The following is a 20,543-nucleotide window of genomic DNA, read 5'->3' on the forward strand; positions in this document are numbered from 1 at the left end:
CACCTGGCGACTGTGTCAACATGCACTGCGCCCGGCCTGCCACAGGAGGCGCTAGTGTGCGATGGGACAAGGACATCCCTGCCGGCCAAACCCTTCCCTAATCCGGACGGCGCTGGGCAAATTGTGCGCCGCCACATGGGCCTCCCGGTCGACTGCGACAGAGCCTGGACTCGAACCCAGTGCCTTAGACCACTGCACCACTCGGGAGGCCAAATGACCGATTTCTTGAGTTATCTTTGATTAATTCGGACTATTGTGAGTAAGTCTATAATGGCTACAGCATCTCCTGACTAACTTGCCCTCCAAATACACCTCTGCTGTTTTCAATCAGGATCTCAGTGATCATTGCCTGCATCCGTTAAGTGTCCGTGGTCAAAAGACCACCCCTCATCACTGTCAAACGCTCCCTAAAACACTTCTGCGAGCAGGCCTTTCCAATCGACCTGGCCCGGATATCCTGGAAGGATATTGACCTCATCCCGTCAGTAGAGGATGCCTGGTTGTTCTTTTTAAAAGTAATTTCCTCACCATCTTGAATAAGCATGCCACCTTTCATAAAATGTAGAACTAAGAACAGATATAGCCCTTGGTTCACTCCAGACCTGACTGCCCTCGACCAGCACAAAAACATCCTGTGGCGTACTGCACTAGCATCAAATAGTCCCCAAGATATGCAACTTTTCAGGGAAGTCCGGAACGAATACACAGTCAGTTAGGAAAGCAAAGGCTGGCTTTTCAAACAGAAATTTGCATCCTGTAGCTTTAACTCCATAAAGTTCTGGGACACTGTAAAGTCCATGGAGAATAAGAGCACCTCCTCGCAGCAGCCTACTGCACTGGGGCTAGGAAACACTGTCACTACCGATAAATCCACAATAATTGAGAATTTCAATAAGCATTTCATCTCGGCTGGTCATGCTTTCCTCCTGGCTACCCCAACCCTGGCCAACAGCTCCGCACCCCCTGCAACTACTTGTCCAAGGCTCCCCAGCTTCTCCTTCACCCAAATCCAGATAGCAGATGTTCTGAAATAGCTGCAAAACCTGGACCTGTACAAATCAGCTGGGCTAGACAATCTGGACCCTCTTTCTAAAATTATCCCCCACCATTGTTGCAACCCCTATTACTATTCTGTTCAACCTCTTTCGTATCGTCCAACGTTCCTAAAGCTTGGAAAGCTGCCGCGGTCATCCCCCTTTTCAAAGGGGAGACACTCTAGACCCAAACTGTTACAGACCTATATCCATCCTGCCCCGCCTTTCTAAAGTCTTCAAAAGCCAAGTTAACAAACCGATAAATGACCATTTCGAATCCCACCGTACCTTCTCCGCTATGCAATCTGATTTCAGAGCTGGTCATGGGTGCACCTCAGCCACTCTCAAGGTCCTAAAGGATATCATAACCGCCATTGATAAAAAACATTACTGTGCAGCCTTCTTCATCGACCTGGCCAAGGCTTTCGACTCTGTCAATCACCGTATTCTTATCGGCAGACTCAACAGCCTTGGTTTCTCTAATGACTGCCTCGCCTGGTTCACCAACTATTTCTCAGACAGAGTTCAGTGTGTCAAATCGGAGGGCCTGTTGTGCGGACCTCTGGCAGTCTCTATGGTGGTGCCACAGGGTTCAATTCTCGGGCCGACTCTTTTCTCTCTATACATCAATGATGTCACTCTTGCGGCTGGTGATTCTCTGATCCACCTCTACGTAGACGACAGCATTCTGTATACCTCTGGCCCTTCTTTGGACACTGTGTTAACAAAACTCCAAATGAGCTTCAACGCCATACAACACTCCTTCCGTGGCCTCCAACTGCTCTTAAACGCTAGTAAAACTAAATGCATGCTCTTCAACCGATCGCTGCCCGCACCCGCCCGACTAGCATCACTACTCTGGACGGTTCTGGACAACTACAAATACCTAGGTGTCTGGCTAGACTGTAAACTCTCCTTCCAGACTCCTATTAAGCATCTCCAATCCAAAATTAAATCTAGAATCGGCTTCCTATTTCGCAACAAAGCCTCCTATTCTCATGCTGCCAAACATACCCTCGTAAAACTGACCATCCTCGACTTCGGCGACGTCATTTACAAAATAGCCTCCAACACTCTACTCAACAAATTGGATACAGTCTATCACAGTGGCATCCGTTTTGTCACCAAAGCCCCATATATACCACCCACCACTGTGACCTGTATGCTCTCGTTGGCTGGCCCTCGGTACATATTCGTTGCCAGACCCACTGGTTCCAGGTCATCTATAAGTCTTTTCTAGATGAAGCTCCGCCTTATCTCAGCTCACTGGTCACCATAACACCCACCCGTAACACGTGCTCCAGCAGGTATATCTCACTGGTCATCCCCAAAGCCAACTCCTCCTTTGGCTGCCTTTCCTTCCAGTTCTCTGCTGCCAATGACTGGAACGAATTTAAAAAATCACTGAAGTTGGGAGACTTATCTCCCTCGCTAACTTTTAAGCTTCGGCAATCTGAGCAGCTTACCGATCGCTGCAGCTGTACAGAGTCCATCTGTAAATAGCCCATCCAACTATCTACCTCATCCCCATATAATTTTTATTTACTTTTTCTGCTCTTTTGCGCACTAGTAAATCTACTTGCACATCATCATCTGCACATATATCACTCGTGTTAATTTGATAAATTGTAATTACTTCGCTACTATGGCCTATTTATTGCCATACCTCCTTACTCCATTTGCACACACTGTATATAGATTTTTCTATTTTGTTATTGACTGTCCTTTTGTTTATTCCATGTGTAACTCTGTGTTTTTTTTGTCGCACTGCTTTGCTTTATCTTGGCCAGGTCGCAGTTGTAAATGAGAACTTGTTCTCAACTGGCCTACCTGGTTAAATAAAGGTGATTTAAAAATAATTTTAAAAATAAAATCTCAAAATGGGCAAACAGTACTATTGCCGCTTTTTCACGTTAAGGGAGTCCGTGAGCACACTCATTCGGTTTGCCTAGCCACCAGCCTAACTGAAGCTTGCTGACGCATTTACTGTACTTAACCCATGTGGGCACTCATAAGTCTGCGTCTCTGTGTAAACCCCAGGCTGAAGACACAGACCTGCGGCTGTCCCTGCCAGACTGCCACCCCAGCAGGTACCCGCTGCTCACCCTGGCCAAGGACTACCAGAACAGCAAGTTGTCCCCTGACATGTGCATGCCTGTGGAGAGCCAGAGTCAGAGCCATAGCGGCCCACCCAAACTCAACAAGTCTCGCTGGAGGAACATCACCCATGCAGAGTGAGTTAGACCCACTAGCTCTTTTATTTTACAGTATTCCACCAGTATTTACCCATCATTTACTAACAAATTGTGTGGTTGTGCCTTGTGATGCTTGTTTAATTGAGAAATAAGTAAATAATTTGTTTCTTGTTCTCCAGGGCTGGCTGGGTGGACTGTTGGACTGTCCCAAACTTCCTGCTCATCATTGATTACACCTGGCACCCTATCTATCCTCAGAAATCAGACGAACAGCTCAAGCAGTCCTGTAAACAGATGCCTCCTTTGTTTTAAGTTCATGTCTGTGTTAATACGTGTATACTGTTCATATGTCTGTTTAGATCTGTGGTCACCAAACTTTTCTGAACCAAGATCATTTTCTGAGTCTACCGCTGAGCCGAGATCTACTGCTCAGAATGTTTTAAAAACATCACTTAAAACACGTATGCCTTTGCAACATGAACCTATTAAAAGTTCTGTAGCAATGAGGTTTGTAGGCTATAGGCCCAGTTCATTATCACTGCATATTGGCTATGCTTGAATTACCCTGCCAATGTTAATATTGTTAGGCCATTTTAAAATAATATTTCAAAATTTGAAGTATATGATCACACTGGTAATATAGCATCATTTGTTGTATGACTTGTGAGGCACAGCTGAGTGAGCATGAATTTAAACAATTTGCTTTATTTTACTGGACTGATGGTGCCTGCATCTGATCAGTCTCAGTGGAGGGAGAGCATCAGAGGGTCTGCCTCTCACGGTCTTATCGTCCCTCAGCTCTCCCCCTTCGCTAAGACTGACCAAAAGGGGACACCGTCGTCCAGCTGATGGCAAGGCTTTATCGTCAGTTTTTTTCAATAAATGTTTTGTGATCGACTAGGAATGCCTTGGAGATAGACCAGTCAATCGCGATCCACTGTTTGGTGACTGCTATTTTATATGGTCTTACTCTGTGCTTATGTATGCAAGTGTTTCTCCTTCCCTGCAGTGTCGGAGATGGAGGATGCCATGCTGTCGTCCTTGCGCCCCCCTGAGCACTCGTCTGTACCCCAACCGCCTCGCCGCTCTGCCCCTAACAGTAGAGTGATGACAGACCCCTCGGAGCTGACCCCTGACAGGCTCCACGTGGAGATGGAGATGTCCCCCGACTCCCAGATCATCCTCTACGGGCCCCTGCTCAAGGCCCTTGTCTCCATCAAGGTACAGTCAGGGACACAACACACAGACTCCAGTGACTCATCCTAATACTTTCCCAGGAATGGGAAATTTGAGTAAATCTGAGGGATGAGTCATAAGATTGATCTATCCACCCTTCCCTCCTCCTTTCTGCAGGAGAACTACTTTGGTGAGGACGACATGTACACAGACTTTGAGGAGGCGGTGTCCAGCCCTGTGCTGTCCTACCTGTCCACCTCCTCCATCCTGGGCTGGTCTCCACTGGGCCTGGGCGATGACGGGAGGGTTGCTGCCACCCTTCACCCCCTGGCCCTGCGTCCCTGGGACATCACCGTCCTCATCAATCTCTACAAGGTGCACGGACGCCTGCCCATGGTAAATCCTCCCCCACCCATCCAACAACCACCCATTTTTATCAACAAATAACACATTATGGGTCTATTAGCACCACTTTGCACCAGTTCTAGGACTGGAGATGCCCCTAAACACACCCATTCTTCTAACTCTTTCCACTTGTCTGGACAGCACTGTGGCAGCGACAGTCCTGAGGGCCCCTCTGGGTTCTTAGAGAGGCTCTGTTTTGAGATGAAGAAGGGCTATAAGGAGACCATGCTCCAGCTTGTGCTCTCCCCAGCTCATATCTTCATCAGTGACAACTACCAGGTGAGTCGACCACAATTGATGGGACCATCTTTAGGGATAGATTCATACAGTAACCCTCCACCTTCTCTCCAAAGGGTGCACTTGTTCATGTTCACAAGGATGTAAAAGCATTGGATTGGTGTAGCTATGACGCAATCATGGTTTATGATTGTATGCTTAAGCAGTAGCCCTGGGTTTGTTATTACAGGAGCCTCAGAGCTAAGAGCTTAGAGCTTTACCTGAAATGCCCTGGTAATCTCTTCCCTCATGCAATGACCTTCAGAACTGACTTCTGCTGAGGATAATAGACAGCTGAGTTTTGTTGTTGCTCAGTTTTTTGAGAGTACAGTGAATGTCGATCAACTGGCTAAAAATTTGAATGGCACAGAAGCACAATACTACCATTTGACAGTCAAACTGCAGAAAATAGCCATTCTAAGAGGTATTTTTGTGATGTGTGCATGTGATGGGTGTATGATAGATGTACACGTAACTGCCAAAATAAAGGAAACCCCAACATAGTGTCTTAATAGGGCGTTGGGCACCAGAACAGCTTCAATGCACCTTGGCATAGATTCTACAGGTGTCTGGAACTCTATTGGAGGGATGTGTCACCATTCTTCCATGAGAAATGCCATCGTTGTTTTGTTGATGGTGGTGGAAAACGCTGTCTCAGGAGCCACTCCAGAATCTCCCATAAGTGTTCAATTGGGTTGAGATCTGGTGACTGAGACACACACACATACACTCACACATACACACCCCATTTAAACCCCCTAGATCTCTTCTAGCCATGGTAAGCAAAATAATTGGCAACTGAGCATGAAGGGATGTTAATTGCTTTATTAACTTAGGAACCACAGTGTGAAAGCACCTGCTTTCAATATACTTTGTATCCCTCATTTACTCAAGTGTTTCCTTTATTTTGTTACCTGTACATGTGCATGCTTAATGTAGAACCACAAAATGTTAGTTTCTGTGATGCGTATATATGCATATTTGAAGCTAATTCCATCTGTCTTTACACTGCAAAAAGTTATTAATATTATTTCCTGTGTCCACACAGCGGCCCACGTCTGATGGTGTTCTGAGGGATGGCCACCTGAGTCTGTCTGGCCTGCAGATGCGTGCCCACGCCATGTTCTCAGCCCAGGGGCTGCCTCTAGGCACAGACACCCTGGAGTACGCCTGGCTCATAGACATGCAGGCTGGTGCCCTCACGGGGAGAGTCACCGTGCCACAGGTTTGTGTGTGTGTGTGTGTGTGTGTGTGTGTACGCATTTTCTATTTTGTGTATATCTAATGAATGTGTTGTTCCTCAGCTGGCCAGTGTGATGGAGTGGGGTGAGACGTACATGTTCCATGTCTTCTCCCGGGAGTTCCAGCTGGAGCAGCCCAAGCCCTCTGTCATCTGCCAGCACGGGGTGGACCGCCGTGTGTGTGACTCCAAGGTAATACGCTCCCACTTTTTCTGCGCATGGAAATCACACACTTGAAAATCTGTAGTTTGTCAAATCTACTGGTTTTGTATATTTGTGTAACAATGTGAGTCTGACCTCCGAAGGCAATAATTAACCATTGTAACTATTCTGTTCTCTACTTTCGTAGATGTCCTGCCTGCCTGGACACTGTCGGACGTCTGAGGAGCTCAAGTACACCATGACCCGTCTGGCTGTGGATGGGGCTGACCTCTTCATAGTGGAGCACAGCTGTGCAGCCAACATCAAGGTAACACAAGTCTTCCACACTAGAACAAAAGTGTGTAATGTTTGTATTTATTATGGATCCCCATTAGCTGCTGCCAAAGCAGCAGCTACTCTTCCTGGGGTCCAGCAAAATTAAGGCAGTTTATACCATTTTAAAACAATACATTCACAGATACATACATTCACAATACATTCACAGATTTCACAACACACTGTGTGCCCTCAGGCCCTTACTCCACCACTACCACATATATACAGTACTGTGTGTGTGTTGCTTCACGGTCCCTGCTGTCCCATAAGGTGTTTTTTAATCTTTTTTTTTTTTTTTTTTTTTACTGCTTGCATCAGTTACTTGATGTGGAATAGAGTTCCATGTAGTCATGGCTCTATGTAGTACTGTGTGCCTCCCATAGTCTGTTCTGGACTTGGGGACTGTGAAGAGACCTTTTGTGGGGTGTCCGAGCTGTGTGCCAGTAGTTGAGACGGACAGCTCGGTGCATTCATCATGTCAATACCTCTCATAAATAAAAGTAGTGATGAAGTCAATCTCTCCTCCACTTTCAGCCAGGAGAGATTGACATGCATATTATTAATATTAGCTCTCTGTGTACATCCAAGGGCCAGCCGTGCACCTGACCACACGACTTAACAGTAGTCTAGGTGAGACAAAACTAGGGCCTGTCGGACCTGCCTTGTTGATAGTGTTGTTAAGAAGGCAGAGCATCGCTTTATTATAGACAGACTTCTCCCCATCTTAGCTACTACTGCATCATTATGTTTTGACCATGACAGTTTACAACCTAGTGTTACTCCAAGAGCAGTTTAGTCATCTCAGCTTGTTTAATTTCCACTTTTATTTATTACAATATTTAGTTCAGGTTTAGGGTTTAGTGAGTGTTTTGTTCCAAATACAATGCTTTCAGTTTTATAAATATTTAGGGCTAACTTATTCCTTGCCACCCACTCTGAGACTAACTGCAGCCCTTTGTTGAGTGTTTGGATAAAATTTGGATGAAATGGCAGCAGTTTTACAGGCTCCCAGCCAATTGTGCTATTATGTGGGGGGTTTTGCATTATTTGTAACTTATTTTGTACATAATGTTTCTGCAACTGCAACAAAATATCTTCTGGATATCAGGAGAGCGATCACTCACCTCGGATTAGACTGAGATTTTTTCTACAACAAGCAGGAAGCACATTATATTCTCCAAACGCCCCACAGGGCCAACATCCCCGTTATTTGCAAGAGGAAGCGACACAGGTACAGAGGACGAAGAGCCGAATTGCCTGGTCAGGACCCGGAGAAGGCGAGTGGGAAAGCTGCCATTACCGTCAATACTACTCGCCAACGTGCAATCATTGGACAATAAATTAGACGAGGTAAGATCACGAATATCCTACCAAAGGAACATCAAAAACTGTAATATTCTATGTTTCACGGAATCGTGGCTGAATGACAACATGGATATTCAGCTAGCGGGATATACGCTACACCGGCAAGATAGAATAGCACACTCCGGTAAGACGAGAGGGGGCGGTCTGTGTATATTTGTAAACAACAGCTGGTGCACGAAATCTAAGGAAGTCTCTAGATTTTGCTCACCTGAAGTAGAGTATATTGTGATAAATTGCAGACCACACTACTTGCCTAGAGAGTTTTCAGCTATAATTTTTGTGGCTGTTTATTTACCACCACAGACAGATGCTGGCACTAAGACCGCACTGAGTCAGCTGTATAAGGAAATAAGCAAACAGTAAACCACTCACCCAGAGGCGAAGCTCCTAGTGGAGGGAAACTTAAATCGGTTCTACCAAATTTCTATCAACATGTTAAATGTGCAACAAGAGGGAAGAAAATTCTAGATCACCTGTAGTCCACACACAGAGACGCTTACAAAGCTCTCCCTCGCCATCCATTTGGTAAATCCGACCCATACTCTATCCTCCTGATTCCTGCTTACAAGCAAAAATGAAAACAGGAAGCGCCAGTGACGAACCATCAAACAGGCAAAGCATCAATACAGGACTAAGATTGAATCATACTACACCGGCTCCGACGCTCGTCTTATTTGGCAGGACTTGCAAACTATTACAGACTACAAAGGGAAGCACAGCCGCAAGCTGCCCAGTGATATGAGCCTATCAGACGAGCTAAATCACTTCTATGCTCGCTTCGAGACCAGCAACACTGAGGCATGTATGAGAGCATCAGCTGTTCCGGATGACTGTGTGATCACACACTCCATAGCTGACGTGAGTAAGACCTTTAAACCGGTCAACATACACAAGGCTGCGGGGCCAGACGGATTACCAGGACGTGTGCTCTGGGCATGTGCTGACCAACTGGCAGGTGTCTTCACTGACATTTTTAACATGTCCCTGATTGAGTCTATAATACCAACATGTTTCAAGCAGACCACCATGGTCCCTGTGCCCAAGAACCCAAAGGCAACCTGCCTAAATGACTACCTACCCGTAGCAGTCACGTCCATAGCCATGAAGTGCTTTGAAAGGCTGGTAATGGCTCACATCAACACCATTATCCCAGAAATCCTAGACTCACTCCAATTTGCATACCGCCCAAACAGATCCACAGCTGATGCAACCTCTATTGCACTCCACTGTGCCCTTTTCCACCTGGACAAAAGGAATACCTATGTGAGAATGCTCTTCAGTGACTACAGCTCAGCGTTCAACAACATAGTACCCTCAAAGCCCATCACTAAGCTAAGGATCCTGTTACTAAACACCTCCCTCTGCAACTGAATCCTGGACTTCCTGACGGGCCGCCCCCAGGTGGTGAGAGTAGGCAGCAACACATCTGCCACGCTGATCCTCAACACTGGAGCTCCTCAGGGGTGCATGCTCAGTTCCCTTCTGTAGTCCCTGTTCACCCACTACTGCATGGCCAGGCATGACCCCAACACCATCATGAAGTTTGCAGACGACATAACAGTGGTAGGCCTGATCAACGACGAGACAGCCTATAGGGCGGAGGTCAGAGACCTGACCGGGTGGTGCCAGAATAACAACCTATTCCTCAACGTAACCAAGACTAAGGAGATGATTGTGGACTACAGGAAAAGGAGGACCGAGCACGCCCCCATTCTCATTGACATTGGCTGTAGTGGAGCAGGTTGAGAGCTTCAAGTCCCTTGGTGTCCACATCAGCAACAAACTAGAATGGTCCAAACACACCAAGACAGTCGTGAAGAGGGCACGACAAAGCCTATTCCCCCTCAGGAAACTAAAAAGATTTGGCATGGGTCCTGAGATCCTCAAAAGGTTCTTCAGCTGCAACATCGAGAGCATGGTTGCGTCACTGCCTGGTACGGCAATTGCTCGGCCTCTGACCGCAAGGCACTACAGAGGGTAGTGCGTACGGCCCAGTACATCACTGGGGTTAAGCTGCCTGCCACCCAGGACCTCTACAACAGGCGGTGTCAGAGGAAGGCCCTAACAATTGTCAAAGACCCCAGCCACCCCAGTCATAGACTGTTCTCTCTACTACCGCATGGCAAGCGGTACTGGAGTGCCAAGTCTAGGACAAAAAGGCTTCTCAACAGTTTTTACCCCCAAGCCATAAGACTCCTGAAATGGCTACCCAGAGTATTAGCATTGTGTGTGTGTGTGTGTGTGTCCCCAACCCCTCTTTTTACACTGCTGCTACTCTCTGTTTATCATATATGCATCGTCACTTTAACTATACATTCATGTGCATACTACCTCAATTGGGCTGACCAACCAGTGCACATTAGCTAAACGGGCTATCTGCATTGTGTCCCGCCACCCACCACCCGCCAACCCCTCTTTTACGCTACTGCTACTCTCTGTTCATCATGTATGCATAGTCACTTTAACCATATCTACATGTACATACTACCTCAATCAGCCTGACTAACCGGTGTCTGTATGTAGCCTCGCTACTGTATATAGCTTGCCTTTTTACTGTTTTATTTCTTTAATTACCTATTGTTCATCTACTACCTTTTTTGCTCTATTGGTTAGAGCCTGTAAGTAAGTATTTCACTGTAAGGTCTACACCTGTTGTATTCAGCGCACGTGACCAATAAACTTAGATTTTTTTGAGTGTTACAGTCATTTCAGTCGCTGTAGTAGCTGACATGTATAGTGTTGAGTCAACCGCATACATAGAAACTCTGGCTTTACTGAAAGTCAGTGGCATGTCGTTAATAGAAATTGAAAAAAGCAAGGGGCCAAAACAGCTACCCTGGGAAATTCTTGATTCTAACTGGATTATAATTGATAGGGTTCCATTAAATAACACCCTCTGTGTTCTATTAGACAAGTAACTCTTTATCCACATTATAACAGGGGGTGTAAAGCCATAACACGTACATTTTAACAGCAGCAGACTATGATCAATAATGTAAAATGCTGCACTGAAGTCTAACAAGGCAACACCCACAATCATTTTATCATCAATTTCTCTCAGCCGATCATCAGTCATTTGTGTAAGTGCTGTGCTTGTTGAGTGTCCATCCCTATAAGCATGCTGAAATTCTGTTGTCAATTTGTTTACTGTAAAATAGCATTGTATCTGGTCAAACACAATTATTTTGCCTATTTGAGCCAGTAAGGGGGCTTTTTTTTTTTTTTTTTTTTTTTGTAGCGGAATGACTTTAGCTTCCCTCCATGCCTGAGGGCACACGTTCTCAGGCTTGAGGACAGGAGTTGAGAAATACTGCTCCAATTTTGCCTTTACCTAGACGGGTGCCATCCGACTGGCCAACTGCAACCTGCACAACCAGGCGGTGGGAGAAGGGATCAGTGCTGTGGTGCAGGATGTCCATATCCACCAGTACATCGAACAGCAGCAGCCCCAGTCAGACGGGGTCCGGCCAGGACCCTCTCCAGGTCAGGGCTTAGGGCTTGGCCAGCCCGCTGTACTGCGGAGATCCTTCTGGTTGGAGGCTGGCTCGGTCAACTTCGCCCTGATCACGGCTGACGTGGCACTGGCTGCGGACCACCCGGCCAAGTACGAGGTGCAGAGGCAGTTCCTGGAGCTCCATGACGCTCACACCAAGAGGTAGGAATGGAGGAAGGAAGGAATTAATACACTTTATTGATCCCAAAGAAATTTGGGAGAAATGGACCCTAGAGAAAATTGGTCTTGCCATCACCAGTAGCAATCACAGACATAGACTAGACAGACACACATGCATACATCAGATCAGAGACATGAGTGCTCTCTCTCGCTTTCCTTTCCTCCCAGGCTATGGTTCCTGTGGCCAGATGAGACTGGTCGCAACAAGCGCAGCAGGAACAAGTGTGGTTGCCTGGGGGGCTGTTGTTTCTACGGGGGTACCAACATGGGCCTGGACTTCTTCCATCTGGAGGAGATGACCCCCTCCTGCAGCTTGGCCTTCTCCTCCTCCAGTGTTGAGTCAGACATGTGCTACGGCCAATCACTGCTGCAGCCTGGAGAGTGGATTGTCACCAAGGAGACGGCCAAGCTGTCTAACGGTACGAGTGTTTCAATGTATTTATCAAAATAAATAAAACATTTTCACTGGGATTGGAGACTGACACGGAGGTCATATCTGGGTTCACTGTGATAGTTGTGTTAAATTATAGGGTTGCTGGTCTGTTCCACTTTAGCTTTGATCTGTGTATCTGGAACACACCCAACCTACAGTACTGTGACATACTGTGTATTCTCTCTTGTAGGTAAAGGTGTGGGGGTGAAGGGAGACACCTGTACCCCCAGTCCGGCCCCTGAGCTCGGAATACGGGGCCAACACCTGAGCCTGCAGGTGCCTTTGCGCTCCCACAGTTCGGCCTCCTCTTCCGAGGAAAATAGTTGCTCCAGCGCAGCACTGCCCCTACTGGCCGGGGAGAGGGACAGCCCGTCTCCTAGCACTGAGGAACGCATGCTCCCCATGAATGGCAAGAGCACTGCAGAGTGAGTAGCAGATGAATGCAGCACAATTCACCAACAGCCCATATACTAGTGAAGTAGCTGACAAAAGTGCATTATCTTGGTATTCTCAACCCCTCCTTCTCTCCTCACAGTACTCTTACAGAACTCCCTGAGGGCACCCCAGTGTCACCCAACAGTGCCCAGGAGCACTCCTCTCTCCGCTCACCCCTCAAGCGCCAGTCCTCCGTGCAATCTGGCCGGATGGGCAGCACTAAGAGCCTGTCGGCGGCAGTCTTCACCGACAAGCCCCCACCGCCCCTTTCTGGCGTCCAGTTCAGCAGTGAGGTCTCCCGTAGCGACGAGAACGTCCTGGACTCTCCTCGCCAGCGCCGGAGCTACAGCTCCTTCCCGTTCACGCCGTCCGCAGACTCCAGCACCTTCCACCAGTATCGCTCAGCAGACTCCAGCATGTCGGTGGCGGACAGCGAGGCTTACTTTTCAGCAACCGAGGACTTTGAGCCCATCAGCAGTGCAGACGAAGGTCCAGGCACCTACCCTGGTAGGAAGAAGAAGAGGAGGCAGCAGCAGATGCAGAATCAGCCCCAGCAGCAGCCCTACCACATGGACCACTACAGGTTGGACCTGTACCTGCTAAATGACTGCCCCTCCAGTCCAACCCTTCCCCCTCTTACCTAACCTTTTTCTTTCTTAGAGAATGTGTTGTCATTTTACTTAGTGAAATAAAGGGAAACGATGCATGATTACAGTAGTTAAACCAATCTGTTGTGAATCTGATTCCAGCCGAAGTTCCATCTACCACAGTGTGGAGGGACCTCTCACCTATGTGTTGAATGGGGATCTCATCACAGAGCCCAGGCCCCTGCCCATGCCCCCCATGCTGCCCCCGCTGCCAGCCCACCCCATCCCTGGCCACCAGTCGCAGGCCTCCTTTGTATCAGCCATGGGGTTGGAGGAGGAGTGCTCGGTGGAGGTGGAGAAGACTCCCGAGCCAGGCCTGGTGACTCGACAGCCCCATGTCATGGCCTGCTACCAGAGCTACCTGGCCCACTACCAGGTAAGGCTGGTACACAATAGTGTATTATCCCTGAACTAATTATTATTATATGATTTGATCAGAAAATTAAGACATGTATCGTACGGCAATGTGACACCCCTGTATGATTGTCTGTCAGGTAGAATAGGGAATTATGTCTGCTCTATTCAACCTTCTGACCGTTTATCCTTCTGAATACACCCCAGGTGTCCAACTGGTCTCAGAAGCAGCCCACCAATAAGAGGACCTCCAAGTCCTCACTGCATCGCCCCCTGGACCTGGACACACCCACCAGTGAGGAGAGCTCCGCCTCCTTCGACCAGCTCTCTGTTCCCAGCTTTAAGGTAAGAAACACACACTATATAGATCAGCGGTATTCAACTATTATTTGAGAAGGTTCGGTCAGGCAAATTTCCTAGGTTGCAAGGGTCCGGATGGATATTGTTATTTTTCGGCATAGTAACAAACCCCCACCTTCCAAAACATTTTACAACAAACTGTTCACACCCGTCTTGTTGGTAGACAAAACATTTGACAGTTTTGTAGCACATTTCCTGCAACCCTACACAGTGACTCAACATAATCATTATGGGCCCCCTTGGGGTCGAGGCCCCTGGGCATGTAATCTGGCCATGATAACAACAAGATTTAGATGGGCTAACCAGCTATCTTACCTACCTAGCTAACATGCTCTAGTTGCTCAACTGGACATTTCTGACAAGGTCTATCAGTGAATGACGTGAGGAAAACAGCCCATGCTCTACCACATTTAGAAATTCCTCCTTGTGCCTTCTACTTTTACAGCTATCAAGAGCAGTAAGTTAAAATCCTGACTGATTTCCTTAAAAAAATAAAAAAATACATGCATGCATACAACCGTTCAAAAAGTTTGGGGTCACTTAGAAATGTCCTTGTTATTGAAAGAGAAGTAACAAAAAAATTGTCCATTTAAAATAACATCAAATTTATCAGAAATACAAGGTAGACATTGTAAATGTTGTAAATGACTATCGTAGCTGGAAACGGCTGATTTTTAATGGAATATCTACATAGGCGTACAGAGGCCCATTAACAGCGACCATCACTCCTGTGTTCCAATGGCGCGTTGTGTTAGCTAATCCAAGTTGATCATTTTAAAAGGCTAATTGATCATTAGAAAACTCTTTGCAATTATGTTAGCACAGCTGAAGACTGTTGCACTGCTTAAAGAAGCAATAAAACTGTCCTTCTTTAGACTAGTTGTGTATCTAGAGCATCAGCATTTGTGGGTTCGATTGCAAGGCTCAAAATGGCCAGAAACAAAGTCTATTCATGTTCTTAGGTTGGAGTCATTAAAACTAGTTTTTCAACCACTCCACAAATGTCTTATTAACGAACTATAGTTTTAGCAAATCGGTTAGGACATCTACTTTGTGCATGACAACTAATTTTTCCAACAATTGTTTACAGACAGATTATTTCCCTTTTAATTCACTGTATCACAATTCCAGTGGGTCAGAAGTTTACATACACTAAGTTGACTGCCTTGGAAAATTCCAGAATATGATGTCATGGCTTTAGAAGCTTCTGAGAGGCTAATTGACATGATTTGAGTCAATTGGAGGTGTACCTGTGGATGTATTTCAAGGCCTACCTTCAAACTCAGTGCCTCTTTGCTTAACATCATGGGAAAATCAAAAGAAATCAGTCAAAACTTCAGAAAATAAATTGTAGACCTCCACAAGTCTGGTTCATCATTGGGAGCAATTTCCATACGCCTGAAGGTACCACATTCATCTGTACAAACAATAGTAGGCAAGTATAAACACCATGGGACCAACCAGCTATCATACTGCTCAGGGAGGAGACACGTTCTGTGTCCTAGAGATTAACATACTTTGGTGCTAAAAGTGCAAATCAATCCCAGAACAACAGCAAAGGACCTTGCGAAGATGCTGGAGAAACAGGTACAAAAGTATCTATAGCCACAGTAAAATGAGTTCTATATCGACATAACCTGAAAGGCCGCTCAGCAAGGAAGAAGCCACTGCTCCAAAACCACCATAAAAAAGCCAGACTACGGTTTGCAACTGCAAATGGGGACAAAGATTGTACTTTTTGGAGAAATGTCCTCTGGTCCGATGAAACAAAAATACAACTGTTTGGCCATAATGACCATTGTTATGGTTGGAGGAAAAAGGGGGAGGCTTGCAAGCCGAAGAACACCATCCCAACCGTGAAACACGGGGGTGGCAGCATCATGTTGTCTGGGTGCTTTGCTGCAGGAGGGACTGGTGCACTTCACAAAATAGATGGCATCATGAGGGAGGAAAAATATGTGGATATATTTGAAGCAGCATCTCAAGACATCAGTCAGGAAGTTAAAGCTTGGTTGCAAATTGGTTTTCCAAATGGACAATGACCCCAAGCATACTTCAAAGGTGGTGGGAAAATGGCTTAAGTACATCACAGTCAAGGTATTGGAGTGGCCATCACAAAGCCCTGACCTCAAATTTATAGAAAATGTGTGGGCAGAACTGAAAAAGCGTGTATGAGCAAGGAGGCCTACAAACCTGACTCAGTTACACCAGCTCTGTCAGGAGGAATGGACCAAAATTCACCCAACTTATTGTGGGAAGCATGTGGAAGGCTACCTGAAACATTTCACCCAAGTTAAACAATTTAAAGGCAATGCTACCAAATACTAATTGAATGTATGTAAACTTCTGACCCACTGGGAATGAGATGAAAGAAATAAAATCTCAAATAAATCATTCTCTCTACTATTCTGACATTTCACGTTCTTTAAATAAAGTGGTGATCCTAACTGACCGAAAACAGGGAGTCCTTACTAGGATTACATTTCAGGAATTGTGATAATCTGAGTTTAAATGTATTTGGCTACGGTGTATGTAAACTTCCGACTTCAACTGTATATACTGTATACACACAGTACCAGTCAAAAGTTTGGACACCTACTCGTTCAGGGATTTTTCTTTATTTTTAATATTTTCTACATTGTAGAATAGTGTTGAAGACATCAGAACAATGAAATAGCCCATATGGAGACAAAAAAGTGTTAAACAAATGAAAATATATTTTGGATTTTAGATTCTTCAAAGTAGGCACCATTTACCTTGATGAGAGCTCTGCACACTTGGCATTCTGTCAACCTGCTTCACCTGGAATGCTTTTCCAAATGTCTTGAAGGAGTTCCCACGTAGGCTGAGCACGTGTTGACTGCTTTTCCTTCACGGTGGGAACCACACATGCAGAGATCATCCATTCACCTACTCTGCGTCTCACAAAGACATGGCGGTTGGAACCAAAAATCTAAAATTTGGCCTCATCAGACCAAAGGACATATTTCCACCGGTCTAATGTCCATTGCTTGTGTTTCTTGGCCCAAGCAAGTCTCTTCTTATTCATGTCCTTTAGTAGGGGTGTCTTTGCAGAAATCCGACCATGAAGGCCTGATTCACGCAGTCTCCTCTGAACCGTTGATGTCTGTTGAACACTGAAGTATTTACTTGGGCTGCAATTTATGAGGCTGGTAACTCTGATAAACTCAACCTCTGCAGCAGAGGTAACTCCGGGTCTTCCTTTCCTGTGGCGGTCCTCATGAGAGCCAGTTTCTTCGTAGCGCTTGATGGTTTTTGCGACTGCATTTGAAGAAACTTTCAAAGTTCTTGACATTTTCCATATTGACTGACCATGTCTTAAAGTAATGATGGACTGTTGTTTCTCTTTGCTTATTTGAGTTGTTCTTGCCCTAATATGGACTTGGTCTTTTACCAAATAGGGCTACCTTGTCACAACACAACTGATTGGCTCAAACGCATTAAGAAGGAAAGACATTGCACAAATTAACATTTAACAAGGCACACCTGTTAATTGAAATGTATTCCAGGTGACTACCTCATGAAGCTGGTTGAGAAAATGCCAAGAGTATGCAAAGCTGTCATCAAGGCAAAGGGTGGCTACTTTGAACAATCTCAATTATGAAATGTATTTTGATTGGTTAATCAATTTATTTTTGTTTTCTGCATGATTCCGTAGGTGTTATTTCATAGTTTTGATGTCTTCACTATTATTCAACAATGTAGTAGATAGTAAAATAATACAAATAAAAATCCTTGAATGCGTAGGTGTGTCCAAACTTTTGACTTGTACTGTATAAATCGACCTGCGGTACGTATTGATCCTGTTCTGTGTCCGGATCCGGACTGTGGTCTGTCTGAGTATGGCAGATTTCATAGACTGTGTGTGTGTTTTTGTGTGTGACTGTATGTGTTTGTTCATCCATGGTGTACCCTAAATTCATAACCCTTCATCTTATTTTTGTAGGTGGTGAAACAAGGCCTCTCTGCCAGCTCTCTACTTGACAGAGGCCTTTCGTTGATGGGAGACACAAACAAGTATTTAGAATTTATTTTGCTTAACTTGGATCTCTATGGTCTGCTCGATATGTGTTTCACACTCACATCTGTAACTGCATCTCTCGCTATGTGACTTTAGCCAACCCTACACACCTCTGGATAAGAAGGCTATGGAGAACACAGACGACACCACCACTGAGGACTGGACCATGGAGCAGCCCCTCTCCCAGACCAGAACCACTGCCATCGTGGAGGTGAAGGGGGCCATCAATGTGGTGCTTACCCCTCTGGTGGCTGAAGCTCTGGACAGGTAACAGCTACTGGGTTAATACTAAATTCTAGTATGTCATAGCCACCAAAGGCTTTTGTGGAAATACCATTATAGGTAATGTTATAGAACAGCTCCTCATAGAAAATACTGACCATATTAGCTTTCCATCTGCCATCAGTGTCTCCCCACTGCAACTGTGCCCAACCACTCTCCTTGGCATATTGCAGGAATAGTATATTGCTCAAGACAGTGACAATGTATGTTCTTTCAGATACATTGAGTCCATGGTCCACTACGTCAGTGTCCGTCACCCTGCAGCCATTCTGGATGACCTGCATGGGAAGGTCCTCAATGAAGCCTATCAGATCAGCAAGTCCACAGTAACTGAATCTGTAGGTGAACCTCACCAATCGGTAAATCTGTCCAGAAGTAGCGCTATAAAGAGAATAGAGTGCGATTTTTAGATGAACCCTAAGTTTGTCTTGTTTTGACATTTTTTCCCCCACTATAGAGCTCAGCCAAGCAGGAGAACAAGCTATCAAAGACGGAGGGTACCACAGGCTCCCTCAACACTCCCCATGTCCAAACGGACCTGACGGTCAAACCAGACAACGTGAAGATTAAGGGCCTGCAAGCTAACGTGTCAATTCCCAAGGTAGGAATTGTGCCATGGAATTGTGTCATTGTGCCAAGAAAATTGTATTGGGCTTAAACAGAGTTCGCACTAATTTGAAGTGAACTTATCAGGAGTCGACAGCAGTCCGATGCTGACCTCCTTTCCTGAGTTGATTTTCAAAAGTCCAACACATCTTTGTCTCTGACTGTACAGGTGAACCTGTGCCTGCTCCAGGCCTCGGTAGAAGAGTGTTCTCCCTCCAACTCCAGTAAGAGCCACATCACACACGTCTCCTTGGTTGCTCTGTGCTTCGACAGGATCGCCACACAGTTTCGCATGAACAGGTAACCTCATTTCCACCAGCTTGCACGGGTCTCCTTACGACACACACACAAAAAACACACACACACACACACACACAGTTACACCGCACCTGTGGGCGGCAGGTAGTCGTTTTGGGTCCGTAACTGAAAGGTTGCAAGTTCGAATCCCTGAGCTGAAAAATCTCTGTGCCTTTAAGCAAGGTACTTGAACCTAGTTATAAACTGGGTGGTTTGATCCCTGAATGTTGATTGGCTGACAGCCATGGTATATCAGACCGTATACCACAGGTTTGACAAATAATTTATTTTTACTGCTCTAATTACGTTGGTAACCAGTTTATAATAGCAATAAGGCACCTTGTGGTTTGTGATATATGGCCAATATACCACAGCTAAGGCCTTTGTCCAGACACTCCGCATGGCATCGTGCCTAAGAACAGCCCTTAGCCGTGGTATATTGGCCATATACCACACCCCTTCTGCTTTATTGCTTATTTGCTCCAGGGTCGCTGTTGATAATGGCAGACCCTGGCCGTCACCCCACTCCAATGGTGTCTTAGGGGGAGTTAGGATATATATATATTTTTAACATTGAAATAGGACAAATATAAGCACCCACCAAATTATTATTATTACACATGCGTACCCTACTGTCGGTCTTCATAGGGGCATAGTGGAGGAGACGCCCAACACAGCAGAGCATGGCCGTCCCTCCGTCAACTTGGAAAAGTACGCATCGGCCACCAAGATGCAGCCACAGTCCTCAGGCTCATTGCGCTCCAACGCTGGCATCGAGAAGGGCAAGGAGATCGCTGCCAAGCTTAACATCCACCGCATCCACAGCCAACTACGAGGCCTGGATTCCACAGGTAAGAATTTGCTATTTTCAATGTTATGCTCTACGGCTTTTTTTTTCTTTCTTCATGTGCTAGGCTGGAACACCATCCTTCACACCCAGCAGGCTGTCCATGACTGGAGTTGGAGACCCCTGCCCTAACATAATATTACGTGTTAGACAGTTGTGACCTGTCCTTTTTCCTGTCCTGTGGTTTAGACATAGGAACATGTGCAATCACGGCCATCCCCTTTGAGAAGTCCAAAGTACTGTTCAGCCTGGAGGAAATGGATGAGTTTTCCCTGGTGGATGAGACAGAGAACCAGGTGGCTGCAGACCTGGCCCGGACCGGCGCATCCTTGGAGAAGTGGGGCTGGATCATGTTTGAGTGTGGCATCGAGAACCTTACTGTCAAAGGTAATGTGTCA

General features: G+C 46.0%; 1 protein-coding gene across 19 annotated transcripts in view; it reads left to right on the plus strand.

Moving 5' to 3' along the window:
* The window catches only part of LOC112246873 (transmembrane protein KIAA1109 homolog), an 88,692-nt gene that overhangs the window by 25,629 nt on the left and 42,520 nt on the right, over positions 1–20,543 (plus strand). For 15 of the 19 annotated variants that reach the window (XM_024415455.1, XM_024415457.1, XM_024415464.1 and 12 more), the window contains exons 16-36: positions 3,075–3,268; positions 3,409–3,515; positions 4,239–4,450; positions 4,583–4,801; positions 4,952–5,089; positions 6,135–6,311; positions 6,391–6,519; positions 6,677–6,796; positions 11,505–11,824; positions 12,011–12,261; positions 12,466–12,700; positions 12,811–13,293; positions 13,460–13,733; positions 13,919–14,056; positions 18,039–18,109; positions 18,210–18,380; positions 18,613–18,754; positions 18,853–18,996; positions 19,171–19,301; positions 19,947–20,149; positions 20,335–20,532. In XM_024415455.1, the coding sequence (XP_024271223.1) occupies positions 3,075–3,268; positions 3,409–3,515; positions 4,239–4,450; positions 4,583–4,801; positions 4,952–5,089; positions 6,135–6,311; positions 6,391–6,519; positions 6,677–6,796; positions 11,505–11,824; positions 12,011–12,261; positions 12,466–12,700; positions 12,811–13,293; positions 13,460–13,733; positions 13,919–14,056; positions 18,039–18,109; positions 18,210–18,380; positions 18,613–18,754; positions 18,853–18,996; positions 19,171–19,301; positions 19,947–20,149; positions 20,335–20,532 (4,057 nt within the window). The remainder of the gene's footprint in view (positions 1–3,074; positions 3,269–3,408; positions 3,516–4,238; positions 4,451–4,582; positions 4,802–4,951; positions 5,090–6,134; positions 6,312–6,390; positions 6,520–6,676; positions 6,797–11,504; positions 11,825–12,010; positions 12,262–12,465; positions 12,701–12,810; positions 13,294–13,459; positions 13,734–13,918; positions 14,057–18,038; positions 18,110–18,209; positions 18,381–18,612; positions 18,755–18,852; positions 18,997–19,170; positions 19,302–19,946; positions 20,150–20,334; positions 20,533–20,543) is intronic. The other 4 variants (XM_024415459.1, XM_024415460.1, XM_042325354.1 and 1 more) reach the window with 1 other exon arrangement.

The sequence above is a fragment of the Oncorhynchus tshawytscha genome, linkage group LG08, assembly GCF_018296145.1.
Source record: "Oncorhynchus tshawytscha isolate Ot180627B linkage group LG08, Otsh_v2.0, whole genome shotgun sequence".
In the NCBI taxonomy this organism is placed as follows: Eukaryota; Metazoa; Chordata; class Actinopteri; order Salmoniformes; family Salmonidae; genus Oncorhynchus; species Oncorhynchus tshawytscha.